The sequence below is a fragment of the Neltuma alba genome, unplaced genomic scaffold (genome assembly GCF_004799145.2).
Source record: "Neltuma alba isolate B1F8T4 unplaced genomic scaffold, ASM479914v2 tig00007303_pilon, whole genome shotgun sequence".
NCBI classification, from domain to species: domain Eukaryota; kingdom Viridiplantae; phylum Streptophyta; class Magnoliopsida; order Fabales; family Fabaceae; genus Neltuma; species Neltuma alba.
This window is the reverse complement of record NW_021634743.1, coordinates 81079-91182: the sequence shown is the minus strand read 5'-3', so window position 1 is coordinate 91182 and position 10104 is coordinate 81079. Positions and strand designations below refer to the sequence as shown.

At 33.4% G+C, this 10104-nt stretch overlaps 1 protein-coding gene across 4 annotated transcripts; it reads left to right on the top strand.

Moving 5' to 3' along the window:
- Positions 1–1517: 1517 nt before the first annotated feature.
- LOC114752269 (serine/threonine-protein kinase D6PKL1-like) lies at positions 1518–6582 on the top strand. 4 transcript variants are annotated; one of them, XM_028940996.1, is made up of 4 exons: positions 1518–1838; positions 1969–2071; positions 3168–5056; positions 5606–6582. In XM_028940996.1, the coding sequence occupies exons 3-4, from the start codon at positions 3366–3368 to the stop codon at positions 6450–6452; spliced, it is 2538 nt and encodes an 845-aa protein (XP_028796829.1). In that variant the 5' UTR covers positions 1518–1838; positions 1969–2071; positions 3168–3365; the 3' UTR covers positions 6453–6582. The 4 variants fall into 4 exon arrangements, with proteins under 4 accessions (XP_028796829.1, XP_028796831.1, XP_028796828.1 ...); XM_028940998.1 differs by lacking the exon at positions 1969–2071 and having other exon boundaries at positions 3230–5056; XM_028940995.1 differs by lacking the exon at positions 1969–2071.
- The last annotated feature ends 3522 nt before the right edge of the window (positions 6583–10104 follow it).

Below are 10104 nucleotides of genomic sequence, written 5' to 3'. Positions count from 1 at the left end.
TGTTTTTTTAATCCACACAACATTCAGCTACGTACCATTTAGTGAGTACGCATGATCACTTTAACATTCTTTGCGGCATTTTAATAGACTTTAACATTGTTACATCTTCATGACTACTATTTTTATACGTATTAAATTTCAAGAATTAAAATCAAGGGTTTGAGATTTAAAAAATCAAAATCAAAATGAGTTTAAATTTCAAGAACCAAAAGTTATATTAACTCATTTTATTTTTGTGTTCCAGTATTTTATTTTCCTTCTTTTTTCTTATTGTGTATTTTGTGTGATTTATAAGTAGCTTTTCAATTTTGATTTATGAAATATGAAATAATTATGTAAGAAAAATTTTATATTGACTTACCTAAAATGTTCTTATGAGTATTTTCTTTTTGGATACAACTTATGAGTAATTTCAATAGCATGCTGAATAGGGCCTTGGTTGGAACTTGGCACCTCGCTTAGTTTTTTCCTTTGCTCTATTTACACATATTAAAAAAAAAATTGGTACAGGCCATTATAGAGTCAGTAATGTGGGCCAATCTGTCAGTTATGGATTGACTCGTGATGGGTTCAAAGACTGATGGGCCGGTCCTAAAAGAACCGACTTCTGGTAGGTTGATATTTTACCAACCTAGCTCGTCAAGGTGGGTTGGTGGGTTAGGCCTGCCAACCCGCCACTTTTTTTTAAAATTTTTTTGTGCCTTTTATTATTTTTAGTAAAATCTATTCCATCTTTTAATAAAATCTATTCCAATTCTTAAACACCTAAAATAAAAATAAAAACAAAAAGTATCACAAATAAAACATAAAATTCAAAGTTCTAAATGTTCCAAAATATTAAGCATACATGATACATCATCTTAAATGATTAAACATGCATCCCAAATTGAAACATAACAAATTTAAATAAACAATAATATAGATACAATGTTACAAATCACTATTAAGTGCTTAACCATGAGCCACCATTCAATATTGATATAGTTCGAAGAATGATATGAAGATGTGAAATTATTTGGTTAAGCTTGATAAGTAGAATCACCTTCTTTTTGCTCAATTAACTTTATCACAAATAAAATTCATAATACAAAGTGAAAAATAGATTATATTATAGTAATTTTAAATAATGAAAATGAAATAAACAACTAAAGGAATAAATATAATTATATTTGAAGGAAGAGAAACATTTTAAAATAAAATAAAACCGGCTAGCTTACCAATCCTGCAGGTTAACCTGTTACGGGTTCGGTCTTAATCGTTCCGGACGCAAAAGATCCTTTCCAACTATCAGCCACAGCCCCCGCCCATATTACTAGCACTATTGGCCAATGTATCAAACGCGAAGGCAATAAAAGCATACCAAGTGCGATTATTGTTGACGGAAGAGGAAAGGAAAAACACAGGTATTGTTAAGTGGGGCCCATTCAACTTCGAGTCTACTACTTCCTCTCCTTCCATTAAGACACACAAACCTGCTATGCGTGTATTCATAAATTTTCCGCCATTACAGAGAAAGTAACAGTAACCAGTCGCTTCTGTATATCTCTCTCTCTCTTTCTGTATCTATAGTTGAATTTTGCCAGTCTCTGATACTTCTCGTGATTACCATTTCAACCTTTTCTTCCTTTCTCTTTCCTCCTCATTCACTCCCTCTTTCCCTTTCTACCCACACCACGCCCCAACTTTCTCTCTTCTCTTTCTCTTCAAACCCTAGGCATTCTTAATGATTCCCGCCGCTTGCTTCTGAAGGATTTTAACTTTTGGGTTTTTGGGGTTCTTGGGTTGGTTCTTCTCTCTGTTGTTGCCGTGTTCTCCGCCTTTGATTCATTGGGTTTCAGGTAATTTTCCTTTTTTTTTGTTAAACCTTTTCGGTTATCCCTTTGTTTAAACTTTACTTCCCCACTCCCTTGTGTGGTTTTTCTGTTGTGTTGATGATGTATTCGAATTGTGTTTTAATGTGTTATTTAGATTGGAAGTCTGGTGATAATTTTATTTTGTCCCTTTGATTCTCGAGCTTGCCGTGAAGCCTGATCCGTGAAGACTTGATATGATCGTCTCTTGTGTCCGATTTGTGAGCTTTGTTCTTTTAGTTTCGTGGTCTCACTGATTTTAGTGTGATTTTTTTTTTTTAATTTCTTTCCTCTTTGGTTTCCCTCCTTTCGAATTGGCTTAACCGAGTGCTAATTTTTGAATAATTCTACCAAATGACGATTCGCATTAGAGGCCAATCTTCCTTAGTGTTCTCGCGCACTTGGAGGGTACGAGTCACTCCATGACTGAGAAAATAACTATAATCTCTTCCAACGTCCACCATAGCGTCATCAAATCTGCACAAATAATTCACCTTCCTGCGTAGAACACCTAGAATAGCCTTCATGGAGGATTTGATTCTGCATCCGCAGCCGAATTGTTAGTGGCCTCAGATGGTCGGTAAGCCTTCTCCGGAGAAACAGAAGCAGGGAACGGAAGAGGGGATTGAGATCCTCTCACACTTTTTGGGGTAGAAAAACTCATCTGATGTGGGGCCTACATTCAAACAAAATGATGGATCCATTGATTTAATAGTGAGCCTCACATGTTATATCTCTCCCTCATACAACCTGTTTGGGATATTTGAAGGAAATGAAATTTTCTTGCCATATTTTTTCATTCTGTGTACCAAACAGCCCTTTAAATTGTATCATGTAAATTTTTCTAGAGCTACAGGAATCCCAACTTGAGTGGAGGGAAGTGGCAGGGATAAAAATATTGATAGGAAAGGGGACCCTGGAGATGAAGAAATATATTAAGTGAATGTAACAAAACAATAGGACTGTAACTTCAAATCAAAGGACAACAAAGAAATATAAGAGAACGAACAAATTTCTAGAAAATAGAAATGTCTCTTATGAACAACGGAGACTTTAATATGGATTTAGATACAATAATGTTTTTATTAGTGGATATCAACACTGTTTCCTATGGACAATTTTGTGTTGGACATGTTTCATGCGGTGTACAATGCAAGTCTATATTCTTTTCTTCCATATGACCCTGTAGCTAAAAGTATGGGTTTTTAAATGTGTGATTGTGTTGGGGCCCCCAAAAAGGTACCTGTGTACTGAAAATATTTCTATATTTGAATCAGATTTCTTGGTTAATCTAATCTGAAACACTGAAATTGTCAGGACTTGGATACTTCATTTGCTAATCAATTAGGGGGATTCTCATCAGCCCATTGATTCTGCAGAGAACTATGACCGGAGAGAAATACGGAGGCTTTGCTATGCAGTTCCCGGTTTCTGTGCTATGTTCTCTAGATGTCTCATCTTTAGATATGGGCTGACATATTAACTTTATAGGTTCTATTTATTTCTTCATCATATATGTCAAGTATGGATGCCTCTTCCAGTACATGTGAGATTGTGGAATCAAGAGAAGAGATTATTTCTGAGTTCAGAATGGATGAAAAAGCTGAGAGTAGTTGTGCCCACAGATCAAGGAAAAAGGGTTCTGTAGAGGATGATATTGATCGTCTCTTCCAAGCTATTGACTTCAAAAATTCAGCTAGAGGTTCTAGTACACCACGTTCTCAAAAGAGTGCTCTTAAAAGGCCAATAAAAGTTAGTTCATCTCAGGCATCAGGAATTGGGATTGCAGAGCCTGTAAGTTTAAAGCAGGCACTTAGAGGACTTTGCATATCTCAGGCATCAGAGATGGCTGCTTTGAAGCGACTGTCAAAGCCGTCCAGTTCGTCAAGAGCATCTGAGGCGGGAACTATTAAGAAACTGTATACAGCTGTGGTAGATGAGGGGAAAGGGAACTTGGTGGAAATCTCCCTTGTGCCTGAGATTTCTGGACCTTCTGGTAAAATGCCTAGGGAAGATAAGTCTAGTTCTACTGCTGATCATTCTACTCATTTTGTTGATGTAACAAATCCAAAAACAGTCACAACCAGGGTAGCATCCCGGGATCAGATTGTTCCTCTTCAATCGGAAGGTGAAAGTGAGAAGTTAGTTGCAGTTGCCGGAAAACCAGTACTTCCAAATGCATCTACAGTTGATTATGAAAGTGAGGAAATGTCTGAGGTCAAGACTGTTTCTGCTTCCTCAAGCAAAGCTTCCCACTGTCCTACTATGCTAGATAAGGGCCAGGAAGTAGAGTTACATTCTGAAGCTAATCAGCCAAGCTCTAGTACGAGCAGTGGGGTGGAGAAATCCACAAGCAGTACTACTTGTTTGGCAAAGCCAATGTTCAGGAACATGAGCTTCCTTAGGAAAAAGGTAAAGCAAGAATTATGTTCTACCTCTAGTGGCTCCACACAATGTACCAGAAAAGTTGACAATGACTTGGATCCTAGTACGAGTAATTTGAACAAAGAGACCGATAAATATAATTCGAAGCAGGAAATGAAAGAAAATGATAAATTGTCTCCCAGCAGTTCAAATCATAGTGTTGAAGTAAATTCAAATAATGTGGGTGCAGATTCAATCAAAAGTGGTTTCAGTATGAATTGCAGTAAGAAAACTAAATTTCTAGTGACAAAAATTGATGAAAAATCAAGATCAAAAGAAAAGGGTGAATTTTCCCAAAGCTCAAAAAGCAGCATTGGTGAGTATAGTAGTAGCACAACGACAAGCATAAGTGAAGAGAGCAATCTGAGTGGCTCTAGTCGCAGTGGTCACAGGCCTCACATGTCAAAACACTTGAGATGGGAAGCTGTTCGTGCTGTTCAGCAGCAGCATGGGAACTTAAGTTTGAAACACTTCAAGCTGCTCAGGAGGCTTGGTTGTGGGGACATTGGAACTGTTTATCTTGCAGAACTAATTGGTACAAGCTGCCTTTTTGCCTTGAAAGTGATGGATAATGAGTTTTTGGCCAACCGGAAGAAAATTTTCAGGGCCCAGACTGAGAGAGAGATCCTGCAGATGCTGGATCATCCTTTTCTTCCAACACTCTATGCCTATATTACAACTGATAAGCTCTCTTGCTTGGTTATGGAGTATTGCCCAGGTGGAGATCTACATGTGCTGCGCCAGAGGCAACCATATAGGAGTTTCTCAGAACAAGCAACCAGGTAGGAGTTTTAAACCTTTCTTTTTCTCGGTCATTTGATTTTGTGATATTTCTTTTTGCTCTGAAATCCAATCTAGTCAACTTAACATTTTGTGCTCAATGCCATTATGCGGTCATAGCTTCTGGCTTGTGTGATGTAAGTGTTTTCTGGAAGAGTTTCTCTTTTTAATAGTTTTTGTCACTCTTTTTTTAACACAGTTTGGATATTTGATGATTCTACTGCATGATTTCTAATCCTTTTTTCCTTGATTTATGCTTGATGCTACTTATTTGAATCAAGGAAGAGAAGGTCTAATTTAGGTCTAATTTTATCAGAACTGAACTGCGGATGATGCTAAACGAAAACTATGCATGGGATCATGATTTAGTGTTAAACGTGAATGATATAGCGAGAAATTAAGCCATACTCTCCTTTTTTGCCATGAAATTTAGTCATACTCTAGTTGCTTTGTTTGGAATGTCATGATTCACTCGCAGCTTGGCAAGGCGCAATCTTTTGCCTTCTCAATTTAAGTATTTTTTGGACTAAAGTCATGCCAGATTTCTACAGGTTTTATGTTGCTGAAGTTCTTCTTGCCCTGGAGTATTTGCACATGCTAGGAGTCATATATCGAGACTTGAAGCCTGAAAATATCCTTGTTCGAGAAGATGGCCACATTATGCTGACGGATTTTGACTTATCACTTAGGTGTTCTGTGAATCCCACGTTAGTCAAGTCATCTTCGCCGGATGTGGAATCAACAAAGAAGATGTCCAGCCCCTGTTCAGAGGCCAGCTGCATACACCCTTTCTGTCTACAACCTGATTGGCAGGTTTCCTGTTTCACTCCTATTCTTTTATCTGCTGGAGCAAAATCTCGAAAGATGAAGTCCGAGGCTGCCCAGGTTGGGCCCTTGCCACAACTTGTCGTTGAGCCAACCAGTGCCCGCTCTAACTCATTCGTTGGTACCTATGAATACCTGGCTCCAGAGATCATCAAAGGCGAGGGGCATGGAAGTGCTGTGGATTGGTGGACTTTTGGTATATTTTTGTTTGAGCTTTTGTATGGCAAGACTCCCTTTAAAGGAGCTGGAAACGAGGAAACATTATCCAATGTTGTGTCGCAGAGCCTTAAATTCCCAGATGCTCCTTTGGTCAGTTTTCATGCAAGAGATCTGATACGCGGATTGCTGATAAAAGACCCGGAAAATCGGTTAGGTTCCGTAAAAGGTGCTGCAGAGATAAAGCAGCACCCTTTCTTTGAAGGCTTAAACTGGGCTCTGATAAGATGTGCCGCACCACCTGAGCTGCCCAGATTTCGTGATTTTGGAAGTTGTGTTCCATCTATGGCGTCACAGAAGGAGAATGCGAATGATTTAGAGGATACAGAAGATTGTGAGGAGTTTGAGCTGTTTTAGTGATACTCTACCCTCCCCTTTTCTTTCTTTATTTCTTTCTGATCTGAAGATGGGGACTGTAGTTTAAAGATGGAACTCAAACGTGTTGACATATATAGATAGGTTAATATATGTTTATACGGATTTATAAGTTGCAAATTCATAGAGGAAACACGAGATGTGAGCACTAACCATAGCCTTTATGTGATCGATGCGGTCTGTTTTCTTTTAATCTGGTGCTATGCTACTAACAAACTTTCTCAATTCAGTCCTCTAACTAGAAGAATTATTTGGGAATGATTCAGGGTAGTATTACCTTAGCGTTCCACCAATTCGGTAGTTTCCTTAGTTGGGTCTTATCCTTCCTCAGCATGCTTGGTTGATCTAAGACCCCAGATCGCGGCTAAATTCAGTCCCGTCTGATATAGGAGTTATGTAATATATATTATTTGTCAAGATCTTTAATCACACATAAAAGTGTCTTGTTTTTGAAATATTACCATTTAGTAGTATTGAATTATAAATTCACATTAAATAAAAAAAGACACATAGTTATGTGTGATTGGAGGATTTGAAATAATGAATATAAGTAACTTGATCTTAGTTTTTTGCCTCCTATTATATATTATTTTGATTAAAATTAACATGGTCATTGGACTAGCTGACAGATAGCAAGCACAAAGTAATAAAAAAGAATAATATTGAAGATATTTACTTTAAAAACAAAACAATTACCCCACACATAATTAGTTATGTTTTTTTTTTTTTTAGGTACATCGTGTTAAATGATCATTTTCACATAAATTTTATTGAAATGCTTATATCAATAACTATTGATTATGGAACATAAAATAAATTTAATATACCTTAAGTATTTTTAAATGATTTTCTGTGGATTATTTATTCAAACAAGTGTTTAATGATAAAATAAAATGTTTTTTATTTTATATAATTAAATACACACATGCATGTAAACATGTCAATATTAGACTCAAACTTGAAATTTATCTACATATGACAGGTGGTGTTGCCACTAAAACAATTTATTGTTAACAATTAAAAAAAAATATTATGAACTCACATCGCAAGAGTAGATTATGAGTTGTGACTTCACTTTTCTTAGTCCAGTCCTACTTAAGGGGTGTTTGGCTAACCCTAAAAGTGCTTTTCAGAAGCACTTTTTTACAAATTGAGACAAATTCCTTCACATATTTACTTCGTATACCGTAAAAGCACTTCTTAAACCATGGTTTTGTTATTATCCAAACACCCCCTTAGCATGTTGGGTTGATTTTAGAGAAAAATGAATCCTCTCCTTTGCCCTCCTTTTTCTTAAAATTATAACAGTCCAGATTTAATATTTTATAAAAATATTATTATTACATGCGGTTGTAAATATAAGAGTTAGTTGAATATTTAATTTGATTTTAAATATAAAATTTTAATTAATTTTGTCTTTCATTATTTAGTTTTTTTTCAAAGTAGTCTTTATAATGATTGTACATTTGAGCAAGTTTTCATTCTAATGTGCATGATTAATAATGATATTTGATAAAAAATAATACAAATTTATTACACATAACTAACTTAATTAATATTTTTAATATTCCCAAATTAGTTATATAAAGGATCAGAGGTAGAATTATAATTTTATATAAGAATACAAAAGTAAATTTAAAGTACAAAACTTTGATAATAATAGTTCACAACTATAGATTATTATTATAAAAGTAAAATACAAAACTACCCTTTTATTTTACCTAAATTATAGAAACTCCCCATTTAGTTTGAAAACGTATATAGACTTCTCTTAAAATTAAAATATATGTTTTCCATTTATTTGAAAACACATATGGACAAATTAAAATATATATTACACAAATCTCTCATATACATTTGAGATTCCATTTCAATCCTTCTCTCCAACTGCTAGTAAGTTTTCTGAGCTTTCATTTGGACCAAAATACCCCTCCTTCGCATAAGAATTATTTAAACATTCATATTTATTTTTATGCCAAGCATTTATATTTGGTAAAAAGCTACTTTTTGATGCAACATAAAATTATTTTAATACATATATTTTTAGACCTTCTGATATGTTATAAAATTTATTGATTTTTATTATGTTATCAAAATTTTATAATTTTAATTTTCCATCACATGAATTCAAATATATTATTTAGGTTTCTATTAGGTGGCTAAAAAGATTTAAATGCACTTTTTTTTTCGTTATATAAGATAAATGATGTAAATTTGAAAGATTATATAAATAATTTAAATTTTCAAATAAAATTTTTGTTACAAACATTTAGAAACATATTTATTTAATTATACATTTATTTAAGGAATTAATCAAATTTTTAAGGTCAACATTAATTAAGTTATTTAAGTTTTTGTCCCAAAAAACATTAGACAAATAAGTATTTGAAAAAATAAAAATAAAATTATTGAAAAAGAAAACTTTGAAATATTGTTCCAAAAATTTTAGTCAAAATTAAAGATTTAATATGATGAACAGTAAAGTAATAAAAAATATTTTTTAACTAAAAAAGCATCTTTTTGGAGAATTCTTAATGAAGTTAATAGTTTGGACTTAACTATATGTTTTCAAAATAGATAGAAAGTTCAGGTAATTAAACCAAAATGCAAAAGTAGATAGAGTATTTTACCCTGATTATAAAGTAGATTTTTCTCATTGTTTTCACTATAATCGTAGCTGTTTAGATTAAATTTCAGCATTTTGAATTTATTTATTTATTTTTAAGTAAAATTATAATAATATTTTTTATAAAAATATTAACTTTAGACTATTAATTTTTTTTGTGGGGAAATTGGACTATTAAATGTTAATCGTGATTTTGTGAGATTGTATTTCTTGACATGCCATACATTAAAATTACATTTAAAAGTGCAAGGTTTAATTTGAATTTTGATATTTTAAATGGATTTAATTAGGATGCTTCCTAATTTTAATTTTAATTTATTTTTCATTAAAATTATACTAACATATTTGATAAAGTATAGAAAAAACAATTATCCCACATGACTTGTTCTGCTTTGTTCTCCAATACCTAATGTTACATGATTATTTTTGTATATATTTATTGAAATGCTATATCACTAAGGCAATAACTATTGATTATGGAACATAGATAAATTTAGTATACCTTGAGTATTTTTAAACGATTTTTTGTGAATGATTTATTCTAGTAATTGTTTACTGATAAAGTAAAATCTTATGAACTCACATCATAAGAGTGGATCATTACTTCACCCTTTTTTTTGGGGGGGGGGGGAGTTTACTTAAATTCATGAATTTGATAACTTGGCCGGATGATATCTACAAATTCTTGTGAAGATGAATTATTATTGTAATATTTGTCATCATACCCATTGCACTCTTTCTTCTTTTGACTACAATTTTCGCTAAAGAAACATTTGGGGAAATAATCATAATTAAGCCTTTCATGATTGTTAGCTCTACCTCTTCTTGATCTTACCTAGGAGTGATCCTTAATTTATGGCTTTTAGCCTTGGCTTTTATAATTACCTTTTTATCTTTTATTTTTTTCTTAGTGAGGAGTTACCTTTTTATTTCACATAAAGTTTTCTTAACTTACAACAATGTGCAGATAACTTTCTTAATCTTTAAAACTTAATAATAAATTTGCCT

Bases quoted from the DNA above. Each gene is read 5' to 3' on its own strand.
- LOC114752269 (XM_028940998.1), top strand. From the start codon at position 3,366: ATGTCAAGTATGGATGCCTCTTCCAGTACATGTGAGATTGTGGAATCA. The intron at 5,057-5,605 runs GTAGGAGTTTTA...AGATTTCTACAG, and splicing joins TTCTCAGAACAAGCAACCAG to GTTTTATGTTGCTGAAGTTC.